This window comes from Elephas maximus, chromosome 23 (assembly GCF_024166365.1).
Source record: "Elephas maximus indicus isolate mEleMax1 chromosome 23, mEleMax1 primary haplotype, whole genome shotgun sequence".
Lineage (NCBI taxonomy): Eukaryota > Metazoa > Chordata > Mammalia > Proboscidea > Elephantidae > Elephas > Elephas maximus.
The window spans coordinates 54,485,206-54,508,545 of record NC_064841.1 but is presented as its reverse complement, the minus strand read 5'-3'; the positions used below and the strand labels follow the sequence as shown (position 1 = coordinate 54,508,545).

General features: G+C 38.2%; 1 protein-coding gene across 2 annotated transcripts in view; it reads right to left on the bottom strand.

Moving 5' to 3' along the window:
• SGCG (sarcoglycan gamma) overlaps positions 1-23,340 on the bottom strand; it is a 288,542-nt gene that overhangs the window by 179,650 nt on the left and 85,552 nt on the right. For both annotated transcript variants that reach the window (XR_007515049.1, XM_049867160.1), the window contains exon 2: positions 1,458-1,652. Coding sequence is in view for 1 of the 2 variants with exons in the window: in XM_049867160.1 (XP_049723117.1) it covers positions 1,458-1,652 (195 nt within the window). In the remaining variant the exon portion in view is untranslated. The remainder of the gene's footprint in view (positions 1-1,457; positions 1,653-23,340) is intronic.

Sequence of the window (23,340 nt, the reverse complement as noted above, 5' to 3'; positions counted from 1 at the left end):
TCACTGGCTGATTTTTTGGAAGCAGATTGCCAGGCCTTTCCTCCAAGAGCTTTAGGGAGGATTCAAACTTCCAACCTTTCAGCTAGCAGCTGAGCATCTTAACAGTTCGCACCGGCCAGGCAGTCGATTAAAATGTACAAACTAGGCAAAAACAGCACCATGTTCTACTTTCATGAAGTAAGGCTGTCCAGTGAAACTAAATATGTTTGTGATGCTGTAGAAACAGGTTTTTAAATATATATTTTAACTAAAGAATCAACTTAAATTTGGCATATATACACGCTATACGGTTAAACTTAATATATTATGTATATATAATATGTATCATTTTATAGGTATATATATCTAGACAAATATTTCAAGCTATATTTTTATTTGGTATTTTCCTCTTTGCATATGTAAAAATATAAATATTTATTATGTCAACAAAATAAATAATGTCTGTTGATTATAGAACTATGGCGGGATAAAAGTAACTGCATAGAAAGTAAAGGATGTTAAGTCAACGGAAGACATTTAAGGTAAATGACCACAACTATTGCTCTTGGAAAAGACTCATGCATATATCACATCTCTTCACTGGGTTTTTTTTTTTAGAGATATTAAAACCCATTGCCGTTGTGTCAATTCTGACTCATAGTAGAACTGCCCCATAGGGCTTGCAAAGATCTACTGGTGGATTCAAACTGCTGACCTTTTGGTTAGCAGCCAAGCTCTTACTCACCATGCCATCAGGGCTTCAGATGCATATTAGGGACAGAGTAATCTCCCTCTAATAACCAAAGCAGCATTTTTGTCTCATAACTATCTTGCAAAACTAAGGCATTCTACATTAAATGAGTATTCTTCAAAAAGTAAACACAAAATATTATCAAAACATATAAAACGTGTCTTTAAAATTATGAAGATGTTTAGAATAAGATACGAATCACTTAGGACTGCTGGTACTTTGTTTAGTAAATTTGCTGCTAAATGTTGAAATGTGGACATGAACTTATTGTATATCAGAATGGAGTTTTTAAAAAATGTGAAGGAAGCATCTGCATGCTAAATATTTATTAATGTACGAGATTAAAAAACAATTTATAAAATTTTACAAATTTATGATTAAGGAATCATTAAAACACGACTAAAACAGAAGAAAAATCCATGTGACGCAAACTTGACCTAATCAACCACAAATACAAGATTATAACAATCTTATACCATGAAGAGATAATGAAAAAAACACAGTAAAAAAATAACCAACAAAAGCAACTATAGTTCACAGTGAGGTAAAAAAGGAAAAAAATGTAAATGTTATATGTATATTTTGCCACCCAAAATTCTGGTGGGACCATTAAAGAGTCAAAGAAAAAATAAATTACATAAAAAGAAGCTTCCGTCTGTACAACATAGGTGAAGTGATACAACAGAAAGAATATGAATAATGTACTAAACAGGAAAAAAATACTTACTGGGGAAAACCACATCACTTTAAGAATCCAAATCGTAAGAGCCAAATTCACAACTAGGATGATGAGTAAAAGAAGAACAAATAAGTAGAGGCAACGCTTTCTCCAGCCATAAATGCCAATTTTATAGACATACTGGTCCTCTGGCCTCTCTATGTGGGTGCCTTCTGCGGTTGTAGTGTATTGCTCACGTACCATCTGCCATAGTGGACACAGAAAGAGAAAAAACAAAACTGTCAGTATGGATTTGCTATGAGTCTAACAAAGCAATAGACTTTTGCTCCAATAATAAAATTCCAAAATTAATGATTTTAAAAACAGAATTAAATATTACTTAGAAACATGTCACTGTGTTTAAGCTATATTTAATCTGTCATTTAAAATATATCAGGTATGACAAATTTATTTGAAATTCTGTGATCGTATTTTTCAGATTTTAATCAATAAATTCAATGCATAGCTTTCAAAATTCTGAAGGGTTGGAATCTGAAATTGAAACATCAACCTAAAATAATCAAGCTATCAAGTTCTTAAAAGATTCAGTGGGAGCTAAATTAAAGCTTGTATTTTACATACAAGGAGCCCTGGTGGCACAGCGGTTAAATGCTTGGCTGTTAACCAAAAGATTAGGGGTTCTAATCCACGAGCTGCTCCACTGGAAAAAGACGTGGAAGTCTGCTTCCACAAGAATTACAGCTTTGGGAACACTATGGGGCAGTTCTACTCTGTCCTATGGGGTGCCGATGAGTTGGGACTGACTCAAGGCAACGAGTTTTTGGTTTACTCTACATAAAATACAATCTAATTACTTTAAAAAAATAGAATCTAATTACTCAATGTTATGCCATGTGGTTCAACTGTATCTTCGTTCAGCTACTGAATTACTCAAAAACAAAAAGCTCTTTGCAAGATATTCATAGCACTAACTTTTGCCTATAATAAAGTTCCAAAGTATTGACTTACCTCAGGAAAGATAAGACCATATATATATATATATATACACAAATGTTTTACCACATTGTGTTTATGTAAATTAGAGTAAGAATTTTAGCCTCAATTTCAACTCTATGGAGAAATCAGAAAAATTAAACAGTCATCTTTCCCTTCATTCAAGAGCAAAATAAAATGGGTTTAACTTACAAAGTGAAGATTAGATATTATGAGACTTTTCTGGTTGTGAATTTAGTGATATGATGAAGCAGGATAGAAAATATTCTCCTCTGGGATTTTTATGGATTAATTCTTTAAACTTCTCTCCAATTTAATAATAGACAATTTCTCACGTTCTAAAGGATTGTATATGAAATTGTACCATTCATCACATAATATTTTCAAATGCTCAGGTCTTACAATCTACATCATTCAAAACCTAAATGTTTAATGATTTCATAAGGGCTTTATTTATTTGCTCATTTTTTTTAACTCCTTCAGTCTTCTCTGTATTAGGAAGTCCATCATTGTCCACTCAGAGTTACTCAAGCAAGTCTTCTTTTCTTTTTCCATCCAGCCCCACATCAGCAAGTCTTCACAACTCCACTTTCAATATATCCCAGATGTGTCTACTCCCCTCATCTCCGTTGCTACCACTCTAGTTCAAGCCACCAGTAGATCTCTCATCTGAACTGCTGCAATAGCTGCCTACATTATTTCCCCTCTAGAAACCACTCACTACACAGCAGCCAAAGAGTAAAACGTAAGTAAGCTCCTGGAACCCTATTATTTCTAACCTTCCAATGGCTTTTCACCTCACTGGGAATATCAAACTCTCCTGTAACCTCTAAGACTCCATGAGATCTGGCCTCTGCTTACTCCTTGACTTCATCTACTATCTTCTTATACTCTACTCACAATGCTCCATCTGCTCTTTAAAAATAAAACAAACCAAAAAACCAAATCAGTTGCAGTCAAGTTGATTCCAATTCATAGAGACCCATGTATGTGAAGTAGAACGGTGCTCCACAAGGGTTTCTATGGCTGATTTTTCAGAATTAGATCACCGGCCCTTTCTTTTAAGACACCTCTGAGTAGATTTGAACTACCAACCTTTCATTAGCAGCCAAGTGCTTAACTGATTGCAACTCAGACACTCTAATTTTTAATAGGTTGGCCATTCTTTCCACCTGAAATGCCCTGCTGTCTCCTTGTCTTTCTGATAACAGCTCGTGTGTCACTGCCTCAGAGACACCTTCACTGGACACTCTCCATCACACCATCCTGTTGTATTTATTTCAAAGTACATAATAGTGGCAGCTCCAGCATTTCTGTAAAAGACAGGCTGAGGGACTGCAATTGGATTGGGAAAGTGGCCAGAGAGTCTACATTTAAAGCAAGCACATTGTTTTTAGTGCGATTATTACAGATCAATACAAAGAAAAAAGTTTTTAAAGAATGTGTTCAGTTTAGCTATAACAAATTACCACGAACTTAGTGGCTTAACACAACAAAAATGTATTGCATTACAGTTGTGGAGGTCCAAAGGTGGGCTTTACAGGGTAAAACATCTAACTGCTGTATTGCTTCTAAAGGCTCTAGGGAAGAAAAGATTCCTCGCCATCCCAGCTTTTCTAGGCTGCCCACATTCCTTAGCTCCTGCTCCTGTCCTTCTTAAAAGGGTACTTGTGATTACATTGGGCCCATCCAGATAATCCAGGATAATCTTTCTACTCAAGGTCCTTAACTTAATCACACCTGCAAAGGACCTTTTGCCATGTAAGGTGACACATTCACAGGTCCTGGGGATTAGGATATGGACATCTGTCTTAGACCAGATTCTCTAAAGAAGCAAAGCCAGTGAAGTGTATATATACATATAAATATGTATAGAGACAGAGACTGAGATAGAGATATTTATCTCATGGAAATGGCTCATACACTTGTAGAAGCTGGAAAGTTCTAAGTCCATGGGTAAGGCGTCAGGCTGGGGACTCCTCCAGACTCACATAGCTGCAGGGGCTGAGAAACCCAAGATGGGCAGGTCAGATGGCAGGCCACTGGCACATGGGATGCAGAGGCTGATGAATCCAAGATCAGTGGGTAGGATGGCAGACTGCTGGCTCACAGGCTTTGGAGGCTGATGAATCCCATGACTGGCAAACAATATGGCAATATGGCAAGTTCCAAGAACCACAGGTCAGATGATGATGAGCTGGATGCAGGATCCAGAGCAAGGAAGCAAGCTTTGCCAGAACATCCATATATATATTGGATGCAGGCCACACCCCTAAGAAAACTTACCTTACAACTGATTGGCTCATCACATCAGGTCACATCATGGAGAATGACTATATCATTACATAACTGCCAAATTACATCCTAACTGCCAAACTATATCACTACATAACTGCCAAAATACATCACTACATAACTGTCAAACTACATCATTACGTAACTGCCAAACCACTGAGAATCATGGCTCAGCCAGTTTGATACACAATCTTAACCAACATAACCTTGGTGGGGGGTGGATGCATTATTCTGCCTGCCACAGAAAAAAAATCAAGAAAACTTTGATATCCAACTAAGACAACTTTTCTGTAGCTTCATGAGGACTGATAGCAATTCCTTTGGAGGGCAGTTACTTAAGTCCCTGTAAACCAGCCCAGGAACTCATGTTTACTTTTTTTAATACATGTGATTATTGCTTCCTGCTCTTTATAATGTAAACTCCAAGTAAGTTTTGTCTGTCTTATTCATTGTGGTGTCCCTAAAATAGTAAAACTGACAAATAATAGGCCCATAATAAGTGTCTTGAATGAATAAATGTTTGATTAAATGAAATAACTGTTAAATTTGAGAAATATTAATTTAGCTAGCTTCAAGGATGATGCTAGGAAGTGGGGTTAGATAGATGAACAGCTGTCAGTCCTTTTAAATAAATATGAATAATATTCCTATACAATATTAAATAAAATATTCCATGATTTATGAGCATGCCCAATCCATTAAGGTAAAATTTAGTACTTTTGTGGCCTAACTCCAATACTCTTCTTAGACAATTGTCGTGGATGAGAAGCTAGGCCCAAATGGGATGGAGACTAAGTGGACAAAAAGAAAACATGCCATTTTTATGGTAAAGGATTTTCAGAGAAGACATGTTTGGAAGACAACTGGTAATATATAAATATGGGGTCTCCAGATTTTAAGGGTTCGAAGAATTACTAAAGAAGATATAATATACAAGATCAGAAAAACAGCCTGAGAATGGGTGAATGACAACCCGTGACCCCTGAGACAGTGACTGTGCTTTCCTCACTATGTTGTTGTGTTGTTAGGTGCCGTTGAGTCGGTTCTGACTCATAGTGAGCCTATAGGACAGAGCAGAACTGCCCCATAGGGTTCCCAAAGAGTGGCTGGTGTATTTGAACTGCCAACCCTTTGGTTAGCAACCATGCTCTTAAGGACTATGCTACCAGGGCTTCTCACTATAACCCTGGCAAATAGCAGGTGATTAATAAATATTTCCAGGCACTGCCCCATCTCCCCATTTTTCTTTACAGCAAAACTCCTCTAATGAGTTGTCTATACTTGCTGCCTCTGTAATCTCTTGTGTCCCATTCTCTACAGAATCCACTTCCAGATAGGCTATGTCCTAGTCATCTAGTGCTGCCATATCAGAAATACCACAATTGGATGGCTTTAACAAAGAAAAATTTATTTTATCACAGTCTAGTATTTTTTTTTTAGTATAGGGTTGCCATGAGTCAAAATCGACTTCACGGCACTGGGTAGTAGGTTATAAGTCCAAATTCAGGGCGTCAGCTCCAGGGGAAAGCTTTCTTTCTCTGTTGGCTCTGGAGGAAGGTCCTTGTCCTCAATCTTCCCTTGGTCTAGGAGCTTCTCAGGTGGTGCAGGGATCCCAGGTCCAAAGGACTTATTCTGTTCCTAGAGCTGCTTTCTTGGTGGTATGAGGTCCCCAACTCTCTGCTTGCTTCCCTTTCCTTTTACCTCTTGAGAGATAAAAGGTGGTACAGGCCATACCCCAGGGAAACTCCCTTTACCTTGGATCAGGGAGGGGACCTAAGTAAGAGTGGTGTTACAATCCCACTGTAATCCTTTTAACATAAAATTACAATCACAAAATGGAGGACAACCACAGAATACTGGGAATCATGGCCTAACCAAGTTGATACACACATTTTTGGGGGGACATAAGTCAAACCATGACAGGCTATCATGCCTACCCCTTCACTGAATTTGCCCTTTGAAGGTCACAATGATGAATCTATGAAACATCTCATGAATTGGATGAATCTGGAGGGCATAATGCTAGCGAAATTTGTCACAAAAGGACAAACATTGTATGTGACCACTATTATAAGAACTCAAGAAAATGTTTAAACACGGAAGAAAGCATTCTTTGATGGTTACAAGGGACTGGAGGGAAGGGGAGGGGAATTCATTAACTGGATAGCAGACAAGGATCATCTTAGGTGAAGGGAAGGACAACACACAATACAGGGGAAGTGAGCACAACTGGAGAAAAGCAAAAGCTAAGAAGTTTCCTGGATACATCCAAAGACTTTGAGTAACAGAGTAGCTGGGGCTGGGGACTGGGACCATGATTTTGGGGGACATCTAGTTCAATTGGTGTGACACAGTTTATTAAGAAAATGTTCTACATCCCACTTTGGTGAGTGGCATCTGGGGTCTTAAAAGCTTGTGAGCAGCCTTCTAAGATGCATCGATTGGTTCCAACCCACTTAGAACAAAGAAGAATGAACACCAAAGACACAAGGAAAATATTAGCCCCAGAGACAAAAAGTCCACATAAACCAAAGCCTTTATCAGCCTGAGACAAGAAGAACTAGATGGTGCCCAGCTACCACCAATGACAGCCCTGACAGGGAACACAACAGAGAGTTCCAGATGGAGCAGGAGAAAAGTGCAGAGCAGAACTCAGATTCCCATAAAAAGACCAGACATAATGGTCTGACAGAGACTGGAATAACCCCCAAAACTATGGCCCCCAGATGCTCTGTTAACCCAGAACTAAAACCATCACTGAATCCCACTCTTGAGACAAAGATTAGACTGGACTATAAAACAAAAATTAATACTTGTGAGGAGTGTGCTTCTTAGTTCACTCAGATACATGAAACCAAATGGGAGGCTCCCATCTGGAGGTGGGATGAGAAGGCAGGAATGGACAGGAACTGGTTGAATGAACACAGGTAACCTGGGTTGGAAAAGTGGTTCCCTGTCACATTGTGGGGATTGCAACTAATGTCACAAAACAATATATGTATAAATTTTTGTATGAGAAATTAACTTGGACTGTAAACTTTCACCTAAAGCACACACACAAAAACTTGTCTTTAACCAACACTCAGATTTCTGTCACTGGGGAGCCTGCTCTCTAAAAATATTTGTTGTCTTTGTCTGTTGTCCTATCTTCTATTCACAGGTATGCTCTCAGTCATCTGAAATATCCTTTTGATGCCCCACTTTACCCGTTCCAGCCTGGTGACCAAGTTCTACTGAAAACCTGGAAAGCAGAGTCCCTTGCACCTCGGTGGACTGGACCATACACTGTTCTTTTAATCACCCACTCAGCAGCTAAACTCAACAATATCAAAGCTTGGGTGCATCACACTTGCCTCAAACCTGCACTGATCCTGGAAGGTCCTCTGCAGTAAGAACCTCAACGAAACAACTGGACCTATGAACTTGTACAAGACTTAAAATATCTGTTTAAAAAGAAAAGTAAAGCTAATGCCTAACCCATACCCCTCCAACCTAGAGACCCTCTATCATAATTGTGCTCCTAATGTTTATATTGCATTTCCTGTTTTGGCAATCATTGTGTTCTTCCTTCTCTTTTTATAGCAGTTTCTCACTTTCCTATATTTTGACCCCATGCTGAGCATCTCGATTTTTGTCTAAAACTAATCCAGTTAGTAGCCACTGAGGGTAGTGTCACCGACTGTTGGGTATGTCAGCAAAAACTAACTCAAAATGGATCAAAGACCTAAATATCAAATCTAAAACAATAAAGATCATGGAAGAAAAAATAGGGACAATGCTAGGATCCCTAATACACGGCATAAACAGTATACAAAACACTACTAACGATGCACAAACATCAGAAGAGAAACTAGATAACTGGGAGCTCCTAAAAATCAAACACTTATCATTTATGCTCATCTAAAGGCTTCACCAAAAGAGTAAAAAGACAATCTAGACTAGGAAAAAAAAAATTTGGCTATGACAAATCTGATCAGTGTCTAATCTTTAAAATCTACAAGATACTGTAAAACCTCAAGAACAAAAAGACAACCCAATTGAAAAATGGGCAAAGAATATGAACAGGCACTTCACCAAAGAAGACATTCGGGTGGCTAACAGATACATGAGGAAATGCTCACGGTCACTAGCAACTAGAGAAATGCAAATCAAAACTACAATGAGATACCATCTAACCCCAACAAGCCTAGCATTAATTCAAAAAAACCGAAAATAATAAATGTTGGAGAGGTTGTGGAGAGACTGGAACACTTATACACTGTTGGTGGGAATGTAAAATGGTACATCCACTTTGGAAATTGATTTGGTGCTTCCTTAAAAAGTTACAAATAGAACTACCATATGATCCAGCAATCCCACTCCTTGGAGTATATCCTAGAGAAATAAGAACCCTCACACGAATAGATAAATGCATACCTATGTTCACTGCAGCACTTTTTACAATAGCAAAAAGATTGAAATAACAAAGATGCCCATCAATGAATGAACGGATAATCAAAATATGGCATATACATACAATGGAATACCACACAATGATAAAGAACAATGATAAATCTGTGAAGCATCTCATAACATGGATGAATCTGGAGGGGATTATGCTGAGTGAAATTAGTCGCAAAAGGACAAATACTGTATGCGACCATTATTATAAGAACTCAGGAAAAGGTTTAAACACAGGAGAAAACATCCTTTAATAGTTACAATGGTGGGGAGGGAGGGAGAGAAGAATTCACTAATTAGATAGTGGACAAGAATTATTTTAGGTGAACGGAAGGTCAACACACAATACAGGGGAAGTCAGCACAACTGGACTAAACCAAAAGCTAAAAAGTTTCCTGAATACAACCAAACACTTTGAGAGACAGAGTAGCAGGGGCAGGGGCCTGGGAACCATGGTTTCAGGGGACATCTAGGTGAATTGGCATAACAAAGTTTATGAAGAAAGTGTTCTGCATCCCACTTTGGTGAGTGGCATCTGGGGTCTTGAAAGCTATCGAGCGGCCATCTAAGATTCATCAGTTGGTCTCAAACCACCTGGATCAAAAAGAATGAAGAACACCAAAAACACAAGGAAAATGAGAGCCTAAGAGACAGAAAGGGCCACAGAAACCAGAAACTCCATCAGCCTGAGACTGGAAGAACTAGATGGTGCCCAGCTACCGTCAATGACTGCCCTAAGAGGAAACACAACAGAGAATCCCTGATAGGGCAGGAGAAAAGTGGGATGCAGAACTCAAAGTCTAGTAAAAACACCAGAATTAATGGTCTGACTGAGACTGGAGGGATCTCAGAGGACATGTGCCCCCAGATTCTCTGTTAGCCCAAAACTAAAACCTTTCCCAAAGCCAACTCTTCAGACAAAGATTAGAGTGGACTATAAGACATAAAATGATACTGGTGAGGAATGTGCTTCTTACCTCAAGTAAACACATGAGACTGTGGGTAGCTCCTGTTTGGAGGCGAGATGTGAAGGCAGGTGGGGACAGAAGCAGGTTGAATGGACACAGGAAATACAGGGTGGAGAGGAGCGCTATGTTGTCACATTATAGAGGGAGCAACTAGGGTCACATAACAATGTGTGTATAAATTTTTGCATGAGAAACTGACTTGAATTGCAAACTTTTGCTTAAACCACAATAAAAAAAAAGAGGAAAAAAGAAAAGGAGAGAAAAAAAAGAAAGTACCCCTTTCCTTTAAAAAAAAAAAAGAAAAAATCAACATAACGCATTGAATAAATAAAAGAATCACATGATCACGTCAATTGATGCAGAAAAGGAGTTTGATAAAGTCCAGCGCCCATTCCTGTTAAAAACTCTCAGCAAAATAGGAGTAGAAAGGGAATTCCTCAACATAATAAAGGGCATTTACACAAAACCAACAACTAACTAACATTATTCTCAATTGAGAAAGATTGAAAGCACTCCCCTTGAGAACAATGAGGCCCTTTATCATTACTCTTAATCAACATTGTATTGGCAGTCCTAGTTAGAGCAGTAAGGCAAGAAAAGGAAATAAAGGGCATACAGATTGGTAAGAAGTAGTAAAACTATTCCTATTTGCAGTTGATATAATCCTATACATAGAAAATCCCGAGGATTCTACCAGAAAGCTCCTGGAACTAATGAAGAATTTAGCAAAGTAGCAGGATACAAGATCAACAAACAAAATTCCGTTGGATGCCTATATAACAAAAAAAAGAACTTTGGAAAGGAAATCAGGAAAACAATACCATTTACAATAGCCCCCTTTCCCCCATTAGATAAAATACTTAGGAATAAATTTAACCAGGGACATAAAAGGCCTATGCAAAGAAACCTACAAAAACATCACTGCAAGAAACCAAAAGAGACCTACATAAATGGAAAAACATACCATGCTCACTGATAGGAAGACTCAACATTATAAAAATGTCAACAGTACCCAAAACATCTACAGACATAATGCAATCCCAATACAAATTCCAAAAGCATTCTTTATCAAGATGGAAAAACTAATCACCAAATTTATATGGAAAGGAAAGAGGCTCCACGTAAGTAAAGCAATACTGAAGAAGAACAACATAGGAGACTTCACATTACCTGATCTCAGAACATACTATACAGCCACAGCACTCAAAATGGCCTGCTACTGGTACAATGACAGACTCACAGACCAATGGAACAGAATTGAACCCAGAAATAAATCCATCCACCTATGGTCAGCTAATCATCAACAAAGGGCCAAAGACCATTAAATGGGGAAGAGACAGTCTGTTATAGTTAAGAATGTGTGTCAACTTGGCTGGGCCATGATTCTCAGTGTTTTATAGGTGATCATCCCCATGATGGGATCTGCTGTGAGTAGCCAATCAGCTGAAAAGGAGTTTCCTTGGCTGTGTAGCCTGCATCTGAATATAACTGGACATTCTGGCTTTTGCCCTTTCTGGATCTTGCAGCTGCCTCTTGTTCATCTGACCTCCAGTTCTTGGGACTTGAGCTAGCAGCTTACCTGCCAATCTTGGGATTCATCGATCTTCACAGCCTGTGAGCAAGAGCCCTGCTCTCTGACCTGTCGATCTTGGGTTTGCCAGCCCCTGCGGCTGTGTGAATCAGAAGAAGCCTCTGTCCTGATCCACGGACTTGGAATGTTCCAGCCTCTGTAATCGTGTGAGCTGTTTCCTTGATAGAAATCTCTCTCTATGTATATGTATATGATTTACTGGTTTTGCTTCTCTAGAGAACGTAGCCTAAGATAGTCTCTTCAATAAAGGGTGTTAGCAAAACTGGATGTCCATCTGTAAAAAAATGAAAACTAGCATACACAAAAACTAGCTCAAATTAGATTAAAGACCTAAATATAAAATCTAAAACTATAAAGATCAAGAAGGAAAAAACAGGGACAAGGCTAGGGGCCCTAATATATGGCATAAACAAAGTACCAAACATAACTAAAAATGCACACTCAGCACAAGATGAACTAGATAAATGGGTCCTCCTAAAAATTAAACACTTATGCTAAACAAAAGACTTCTCCAAAAGAGTCAAAAGAAAACCTACAGACTGGGCAAAAAATTTTGGCTACAACATACCCGAGGGACTGATCTCTCTTTGAGCTTCAACAACTCAATAATAAAAAGACAAACAATCCAAATAAAAAACGGGCAAAGGATATGAACAAACATTTCACCAAAGAACACACTCGAGTATCTAATAACCATATGAAAAAGTGCTTGCAATAACTACCCATTGCCATCGAGTCGATTCAGACTCATAGTGACCCCATAGGACAGAGTAGAACTGCCCTATAGAGTTTCCAAGGAGTGCCTGGTGGATTTGAACTGTCAACCTTTTGGTTAGCAGCCGTAGCTCTTAACCACTACTCCATCAGGGTTTCCTCGCAACAATTAGCTATTATAAAACAAAACAAAACCAAACATTGCCATCAGGTCAATTCTGACTCACACCTATTAGAGAGATACAAATCAAAACTACAATGAGATACCATCTAACCCTGACATTAAGGACACTGACTAAAAAAAAAAAAAATAACAAATGTTGACAAGATTGAAGGGAGACTGGAACTCTTATACCCTTCTAGTGTGAACATAAAATTGTACAACCATTTGGAAAACGGTATGGTGCTTCCTCAAAAAGCTAGAAATAGAAATACTATATGATCCAGTAATCCCATTCCTAGATATATACCCTAAAGAAATAAGAGCCACGACAAGAATAGATATATGCACCCCCATGTTCATTGCAGCATTATTCACAAAAGCAAAAAGATGGAAACAACCTAAGTGCCCATCAAGCGATGAATGGACTAACAAACTGTGGCACATACACACAATGGGATTCTGTGCAATGATAAAGAACAATGAGGAATCTCTAAAACATCTCACAACACGGATGAATTTGGAGGATATTATGCCGAGAGAAATAAACCAATCACAAAAGGACAAATATTGTATGACACCGCTACTGTAAAATAACAACAAAATGTTTACACACAAGAAATAAAGATAAAAACAAAAACAAAACATTCTTTGATGGTTACCAGGGATGGGAGGGGGAGGGAAGGAAAATCACCAACTGGACAGAAGGCATGAGTTAATATTGATGAAGGGGGAGGAAACACATTATATGGGGGAAGTCAGTACAATATAACCAAAACAAGAGAGGACACGGACAAGAATGTAAGAATAAAGGGCAACTATACCAATTTTTTTTATATTAATTACCATATATTTAATTACCAATTTTTATATTAATTACCATAGCTTAGATATATGACCTTTTTTATATTAATTACCATATATTTAATTACCAATTTTTATATTAATTACCATGGCTTAGATATATGACCTTGAATATATCCCACCTGAATTTAGAGACCATCTCAAGAATAGATTTAACACGTTGAACACTAGTGACCAAAGACCAGACGAGTTGTGGAATGACATCAAGGACATCATCCACGAAGAAAGCAAGAGATCACTGAAGATACAGGAAAGAAAGGAAAGACCAAGGTGGATGTCAGGGGAGACTCTGAAACTTGCTCTTGAGCATCGAGCAGCTCAAGCAAAAGGAAGAATTGATGAAGTAAAAGACCTGAAAAGAAGGTTTCAAAGGGCCTCTCGAGACGGCAAAATAAAGTATTATAAGGACATGTGCAAAGAGCTGGAGATGGAAAACCAAAACGGAAGAACGCGCTTGGCGTTTCTTAAGCTGAAAGAACTGAAGAAAAAATTCAAGCCTCGAGTTGCAATAGTGAAGGATTCCATGGGGAAAATATTAAATGATGCAGGAAGCATCAAAAGAAGATGGAAGGAATACACAAAGTTATTATACCAAAAAGAATTAGTCGATATTCAAACATTTCAAGAGGTGGCATATGATCAGGAATCGATGGTACTGAAGGAAGAAGTCCAAACTGCTCTGAAGGCACTGGCGAAAAACAAGGAATTGATGGAATATCAATTGAGATGTTTCAACAAACAGATGCAGCGCTGGAGGTGCTCACTCGTCTATGCCAAGTAATATGGAAGACAGCTTCCTGGCCAACTGACTGGAAGAGATCCATATTTATGCCTATTTCCAAGAAAGGTGATCCAACCAAATGTGGAAATTATAGAACAATATCATTAATATTACACGCAAGCAAAATTCTGCTGAAGATCATTCAAAAGTGGCTGCAGCAGTATATCGACAGGGGACTGCCAGAAATTCAGGCCAATTTCAGAAGAGGACATGGAACCAGGGATATCATTGCTGATGTCAGATGGATCCTGGCTGAAAGCAGAGAATACCAGAAGGATGTTTACCTGTGTTTTATTGAGTATGCAAAGGCATTTGACTGTGTGGATCATAACAAACTATGGATAACATTGCGAAGAATGGGAATTCCAGAACACTTAATAGTGCTCATGAGGAATCTTTACATATATCAAGAGGCAGTTGTTCGGACAGAATAAGGGGACACTGATTGGTTTAAAGTCAGGAAAGGTGTGCGTCAGGGTTGTATTCTTTCACCATACCTATTCAATCTGTATGCTGAACAAATAATCCGAGAAGCTGGACTATATGAAGAAGAATGGGGCATCAGGATTGAAGGAAGACTCATTAACAACCTGCATTATGCAGATGACACAACCTTGCTTGCTGAAAGTGAAGAGGACTTGAAGCACTTACTAATGAAGAACAAAGACCATAGCCTTCAGTATGGATTACGCCTCAACATAAAGAAAACAAAAATCCTCACAACTGAACCAATGGGCAACATCATGGTAAACGGAGAAAAGATTGAAGTCGTGAAGGATTTCATTTCACTTGGATCCACAATCAACAGCCATGGCAGCAGCAGTCAAGAAATCAAAAGTCACATTGCATTGGGCAAATCTGCTGCAAAGGACCTCTTCAAAGTGTTGAAGAGCAAAGATGTCACCTTGAAGACTAAGGTGCACCTGACCCAAGCCATGGTATTTTCAATCGCATCATATGCATGTGAAAGCTGGACAATGTATAAGGAATACCAAAGAATTGAGGCCCTTAAATTGTGGTGTTGGTGAAGAATATTGAATATACCATGGACTGCCAAAAGAACCAACAAATCTGTCTTAGAAGAAGTACAACCAGAATGGTCCTTAGAAGCAAGGATGGCGAGCCTGTGTCTTACATACTTTGGACATGTTGTCAGGAGGGATCAGTCCCTGGAGAAGGACATCATGCTTGGCTAAGTATAGGGTCAGCGGAAAAGAGGAAGACCCTCAACGAGGTGGACTGACACAGTGGCTGCAACAATGAGCTCAAGCATAACAATGACTGTAAGGATGGCGCAGGACCAGGCAGTGTTTCATTCTGTTGTGCATAGAGTCACTATCAGTAGGAACCGACTCGACGGCACCTAACAACGACAGCAACAACAGACAATCCTGCAGCAGTAGGAAGGTTGTTATTGTTTTTAGGTGGCATCTAGTCAGTTCCAACTCATAGCTACCCTGTGTACAACAGAACCAAATGCTACCCTGTACTGCGCCATTCTCACAATTGTTATGCTTGAGCCCATTGTTGCAGCCACTGTGTCAACGTGTCTCGTAGGGTGTCTTCATCCTTTTCTCTGGCCCTTTCCATTACCAAGCAAGATGTCCTTCTCCAGGGACTGGTTCCTCCTGATAACATGTCCAAAATATGTCTCACTATCCTTGCTTCTAATGAGCATTCTAGCTGTATTTCTCCCAAGACAGTTTGTTCGTAGTTTTGGCAGTCCACGGTATATTCAATATTCTTTGCAAACACAATAATTCAAAGGCATCAATTCTTCTACAGTCTTCCTTATTCATTGTTCAACTTTCACATGCATATAAGGCCATTGAAAAGACCATGGCTTGGGTCAGGTGCACCTTAGTCTCTAAAGGTAATATCTTTGCTTTTTAATACTTACAGGTCTTTTTGTGCAGATTTGCCCAATGCAATGCGTCCTTTGAATTCTTGACTGCCACTTCCTTGGGGGTTAATTGTGGATCCCAGTAAATGAAATCCTTGACAATTTCAGTCTTTTATCCATTTGTCATGATGTTGCTTATTGGTCCAGTTGTGAGGATTTTTGTTTTCTTTATGCTGAGGTGTAATCCATACTGAAGGCTGTGGTCTTTGATCTTCATCAGTAAATGCTTCAAGTCCTCTTCACTTTCAGCAAGCAAGGATGTGTCATCCGCATATTGAAGGCTGTTAATCAGTTTTCCTCCAATCCTGATGCCATGTTCTTCATATAGTCTAGCGTATAGGGTTATTTGCTCAGCATACCGGCTGAAGAAGTATGGTGAAAGAATACAACCCTGACACACACCTTTCCTGAATTTAGACAGCAATGCGTTTGGTAGTATCACCCTGTTCTGTTTGAACGACTGCCTCTTGGTCTTTGTACAGGTTCCTTATAAGCACAATTAAGTGTTCTGGAATTCCCATTCTTCCTAATGTTATCCATAATTTGTTATGATCCACACAGTCGAATGCCTTTGAATAGTCAATAAAACACAGGTAAATATCTTTCTGGTATTCTCTGTTTTCAGCCAGGCTCCATCTGACACTGGCAAAGATATCCTTTATTCCATATCCTCTCATGAATTCAGCTTGAATTAGTGGCAGTTCTCAGTTGATGTACTGCTGCTTTTGAATGATCTTCAGCACTCCTTTTTGTTTTTCTTCATTTCTCAGTTTCTTGTCTCTCTCCACTTATCTTCCTTCCCTGTCTCCTGAATACCTGGTACTGTGTGCCATCTCTGTCCCTTATATCTAGGCTGTACTGCACAGCCTGGAAGCCACTCCCCTGGTCTGCACAACTGTGCTGGTGGGATCACCGGAGGCCTTTCTTTTTTAAATTTTTTTTTCTTTTTTCCTTTTTGTCTTTTTTCGCTTCTCACTTTCTAGTCTCTCTCTACTTCTACTCCTGTCTTCTGAATACCTGGTGCTGTATGCCATCTCTGCCCCGTGTACCTGGGCTGTACTGCAGCTTGGGAGCCAATTCCCTCGTCTTCATAGCCACGCTGGTGGGATCCCTGGGGGCTTTTCTCTCTTTCTTTTTATTATTTTCTTTTTATGTTTCTTTATTTCTTAGTTTCTCCTCTCTCTTCTTACCTTCTTTTCCTGTCTCCTAAATACCTGGCATCGTGTGCCATCTCCGCCCTTATAACAGGGATGTACTGCATGGCTTAGAAGCCACTTCCTGGTCTCCACAGCCATGCCAGTGGGATCACTAGGGGTCTTCCTTTTCTAGCCAATGGAATTCAACAACATATCAAAAAAATAATTCCTATGACCAAGCGGGATTCATACCAGGTATACAGGGATGATTCAACATTAGAAAAACAGTCAATGTAATCTATCATATAAATAAAACAAAAGACTAGAACCACATGATATTATCAATTGATGCAGAAAAGGGATTTGACGAAATCCAACACCCATTCATAATAAAAACTCACAGCTCCTCCCCTTCATCTGGACCTGCCCTTCTACACCATATCTGAGCAACTGGCCTTGCCCATTGGAAAAGGAAGTGAAAATTATCGTGCCTGCAAACAAGCAAACAACAAAGAACACATAAACATAACCGAATAAAAAAAAGCAGGACAAGGCAAACAAATCTACAATCAAGAAACAAAGAAAATAACTACGGAGTGTCCCAAAGACAGCAGACAATATAAAAATACAGGACAGGATGGTCTCAGTAGGCATCCAAAATAAAACACCAGATGTCTTCTTAGTAGAAAAAAAAGGCACTAGAGCTACCTGATAGGGAATTCAAATCTCTAATAATCAGAGCTAGCCAAGAGTTGAAGCAAAATGCAGACAAAAATGAGGGAAAAATAGACAAATTCATGGAAAATACAGACAAAAGAATGGAAGAATTCAGAAAAATACATGAACAAAATGCCAAAATAAATTTACAGTTAGAAATCATACAAAACCAACAACTAGAAATCCAAAAGATAAACAAGATTTCAGAAATGGACAGTGTCATAGAAGGCCTTAGGAGCAGGTTTGAAATTATGGAAGATAGGATCAGTGTGACTGAAGGCAAACACTTGGATACAACTTTGTTTGAGGAAAAATCAGAACAAAGGAAGAAGAAATATGAAGAAATCTTGAGAATTATGTGGGATACAATCAAAAAATCAAAAGCAAAAATCTATGAGTGATCAGAGTTCCAGCACAGGGGAAGAAAACAGAAAACACAGAGAGGACCACTGAAGAATTGCTGGCAGAAAACTTCCCTGATATCATGAAAGATGAAAAGCTGACCATCCAAGAAGCTCAACGAACACCATATAGGATAGACCCCAAAAGAAAGTCACCAAGCTATATTATAATCACACTCACCAAAACCAAAGACAAAGAAAGAATCCTGATAGCAGCTCGAGAAAAATGAAAAGTCAAATACAGAGGGGAAACAATAAGACTAAAGTCTGATTATATCGCAGAAACCATATAACAGACAAGATATATAAGCAGATATATAACCATATAAGCAGACAAGGCGGCAATGGATGACACATATACAACCTTGAAAGAAAAAAATTGCCAACCAAGAGTAATATATTCTGCAAAATTCTTGTTCAAATGTGATGGTGAAATCAGGACATTTCCAGATAAACAGAAATTAAGGGAATATGTAAATACCAAAACAAACTTACAAGAATTATTAAAGGGAGTCTTTCAGTTTGAGAACAAACATCAGACCACAGCCAGAATTTAGAACACAAGATTGCACCAGCCAAATACAAACATAAGAAATGAACTCTCAAGGACTATCCAAAAACAAAAGAATTGCAACAGGGAAGCAGAAAGGTTAATCTGTAAATGACACCAACATAAGAACAATAAAAAAGGGAATAAATGGTATAGGTAAAGAACTTTCTAATGGAGAGAAAGGTAAGGCGATACCAAGTAATAGTAGACTGGTTCAAACCTAGGACGATATGGGTAAATTTCAAGGTAACCACAAAGAACGTTAACAAATTTACTAATCAAAATAAAGAAGAAAAACATAAAGTCTCAGTAAAACAAAATCTACAAAAACAAAATAAATGAAAAAAAAAAATCCACGAACAAAAGGAATTCAGAACAGGAGAGTAAAAGGAACAAAGAAATCATCCATACCACAAAAAAAGCACTCGTTTATTGACAGGAATAAACTCACAACTATCAATAATTACACTGAATGTAAATGGCCTAAATGCACCCACAAAGAGACAGAGAGTAACAGGAGGATAAAAAAAAAAAAAAAAAACAGGATCCATCAATATGCTGTCTACAAGAGATTCATCTTAGAAACGAAGATGTAAATTTATTTAAAAAATTAATGGATGGAAAAAATATATCAAGCAAACAGCTATCAAAAAAAGAACAGGAGTGGCAATACTAATCTCAGATAAATAGACTTTAAAACAAAATTCACCATAAATGAAAAGGAAGGACGTTATATAATGAATGATTAAAGGGACAATCTACCATGAGAACACAACCATAATAAATGTCTACACACCCAATGACAGGGCTCCAAAATATTTAAAACAAACTCTAACGGCACTGAAAAGAGAAGTTGACAGTTCCACGAAAATAGTAGGAGACTTAAACACATCACTCTTGGCAAAGGACAGAACATCTAGACTGAAACTCAACAAAGATACAAAACATCTGAAAGACACAATCAGCCAACTTGACCTCACGGACATATGTAGAACACTCCACCCAACAGCTGCAAAGTACACATTCTTTTCCAGTGCACATGGAATGTTCTCCAGAATAGACCACATCTTAGGCCACAGAGCAAACCTCAACAAAATCCAACAAACACTGATATAATACAAAGTATCTTTTCTGACCACAATGCCATCAAAGCAGAAATTACGAACAGAAAGAGCAAGGGAAAAAAAAAAACAAAAACAACTACATGGAAACTGAATAATACCCTGCTTAAAAACCACTGGGTAGTAGAAGAAATCAGAAATGGAATTAAAGAATCCTAGAATCAAAAAAGAATGAAAACACATCATATCAAAACCTTTGGGGCATAGCAAAGGCAGGGCTCAGAGGTCAATTTATAGCAATAGATGCACACATCAAAAAAGAAGAAAGGGACAAAATCAAAATATTAGCTGTACAACTCAAACAGAAAGAGAAGAGCAAATGGAGCCAACAGCCATCAGAAGAAAGGAAATAATAAAGATTACAGAAGAAATATATGAAATAGAGAAAAAAAATAATAGAATCAACAAAACCAAAAGTCGGTTCTTTGAACAACAGAGAATCCCTGACAGAGCAGGAGAACAGTGGGATGCAGATCTTAAATTCTTGTAAAAAGACCAAACTTGATGGTCTGACTAAGACTGGAGGGGCCCTGGAGGTCATGGTCCCCAGACCCTCTGTTAGCTCAAGACTGGAACCATTCCTGAAAGCAACTCTTCAAACAGGGATTGGACTGGATTATAAAATAGAAATTGATACTGGTGAGGAGTGAGCTTCTTGGCTCAAGTAGACACATGAGACTATGTGGGCAGCTCCTGTCTGGGGGTGAGACAAAAAGGCAGAGGGGGACAGGAGCTGGTTGAATGGACATGGGGAATACAGGGTGGAGAGGAGGAGAGTGCTGTCTCATCAGGGGGAGAGCAGCTAGGAGTACAAAGCAAGATGTGTATAAGTTTTTGTACGAGAGACTGACTTGATTTGTAAAGTTTCACTTAAAGCACAATAAATTAAAACAAAAACAGAAAAGGTTGGTTCTTTGAAAGGATCAACAAAATTGACAAACCACTGCCCAAATTAACAAAAGAAAAACAGAAGAGGACACAAATAGCCCAAATAAGAAATGAAATGGGGGCCATTACAACAGACCCAACTGAAACAAAAAGGATGAAAATAGATTATTACAAAAAATTATACTCCAACAAATTTGAAAACCTAGAGGAGATGGACAAATTTCTAGAAACACACTACCCACCCAAACTAACACAAAACAATGTTGAAAATCTGAACAGACTCATAACAAAAGAGACTGACAAGGTAATAAAAACAGCTCCCAACAACAAAAAAATCCCTAGCCCAGATGGCTTCACTGGAGAATTCTACTAAACATTCAGCGAAGAGCTTACACCAATACCATTCAAATTATTTCAGAACACAGAAAAGGAAGGGATAGCTCTGAATTCATTCTATGAGGCCAGCATAACCCTGATACCAAAACCAGGCAAAGACACCATAAAAACAGAAAATTACAGACCAGTATCTCTCATGAATATAGATGCAAAAATTCTCAACAAAATTCTAGCCAACAGAACTCAGCATCATATGAAAAAAATAATACACCATGACCAAGTAGGAGTCATAGCAGGGATGCAAGAACGGTTCAATATTAGAAAATCAATCAACGTAATCCACCACATAAAGAATCACATGATCATTGCAATCGAAGCAGAAAAGGTATTTGACCAAGTCCAACACCCATTCCTGATAAAAATTGTCAATAAAATAGGTATAGAAGGGAAATTCCTCAACATAACAAAGACAACAGCCAACATCATTCCTAATAGAGAGAGGCTGAAAACATTCCTCCTGAGAACAGGAACAAGCCAAGATGCCCTTTATCACCACTTCTATTTAACATTGTGCTGGAAGTCCTAGCTAGAGCAATAAGGCAAGAACAATAAATAAAAGGCACCGAAATTGGTAAGGAAGAAGTAAAACTGTACCTATTTGCAGATGAGATTATACTATACATAGAAAACCCAAAAGACTCCATGAGAAAACTACTTGAACTAATAGAAAGATTCAGCAGATTAGCAGGATACAAGATAAACATACACAAATCAGTTGGATTCCTATACACTAATAAAGAGAACAATGAAAAGGAAATCAAGAAAACAGTACCATTTATAATACCCCAGCAAAAAACCTAGTACTGTTGAGTCGATTCCGACTGATAGCATAGCCCCTAAAAAATTAAAATACTTAGGAATAAATCTAATCAAGGATGTAAAAGACCTCTACAAAAAAAACTACAAAACACCACTGCAAGAAACCAAAAGAGATCTACATATCATTTCTCATGAATAGGTAGATGCAACATTGTGAAAATGACCATTCTACTCGATACAATGAAAACCCAATCCAAATACAGACAACATTCTTTAAAGACATGTAAAAACTAACCATTAGCTTTACATTGTAAGGGAAGAAGCCCTGGATAAGTAAAGCACTATTGAAGAAGAATAAAGTAGGAGGACTTGAACTACCTGAACTCAGAGCCTACAATACAGCTACATACTGGTACAATGACAGAGACACTGACCAATGGAACAGAATTGAGAACCTAGATGTAAATCCATTCACCTAGGGTCACCTGAATTTCAACAAGGGCCCAAAGTCCATCAAATGTGGAAAAAAAAAAAAACAGTCTTTTTAACAAGTGGTGTTGGCAAAACTGGATGTCCATCTATAAAAAAAGGAAACAGGACCCATACCTCACACCATACACAAAACTGATTCAAAATGGATCAAAGACCTAAATATAAAGTCAAAAACTATAAAGATTACAGAAGAAAAAATAGGATCAACGCTAGAGGCCCTAATACACGGCATTAACAGGATACAAACCGTAACTAACAGCACAAAAAACTCCAGAAGATAAGCTAGCTAACTGGGATCTTCTAAGAATTAAACACTTAAGCTCATCAAAAGACTTCACCAAAAGAGTAAAAAGAGAACATACGGGCTGGGAAAAAAATTGGTTATTACAAATCTGACAAAGGTCTAATGTCTAAAATCTATAGGAAAATCCAATACCTCTACAACAAAAAGACAATACAATCAAAAATTGAGCAAAGGAAATGAACAGACACTTTACCAAGGAAGACATTCAAGTGGCTAACACACACATGAGTAAACGCTTGTAACCACTAGGCATTAGAGAAATACAAATCAAAACCACAATGAGATACCATCTCACCCCTGGATTATTGGCATGAATCAAAAAAACAGAAAATAACAAATGTTGGAGAGGCTGCAGGGGGACTGGAACTCTTATGCACTGCTGGTGGGAATCCAAAATGATATAAACATTTTGGGAAATAATATGGCGCTTCCTTAGAAAGCTAGAAATAGAAATACCA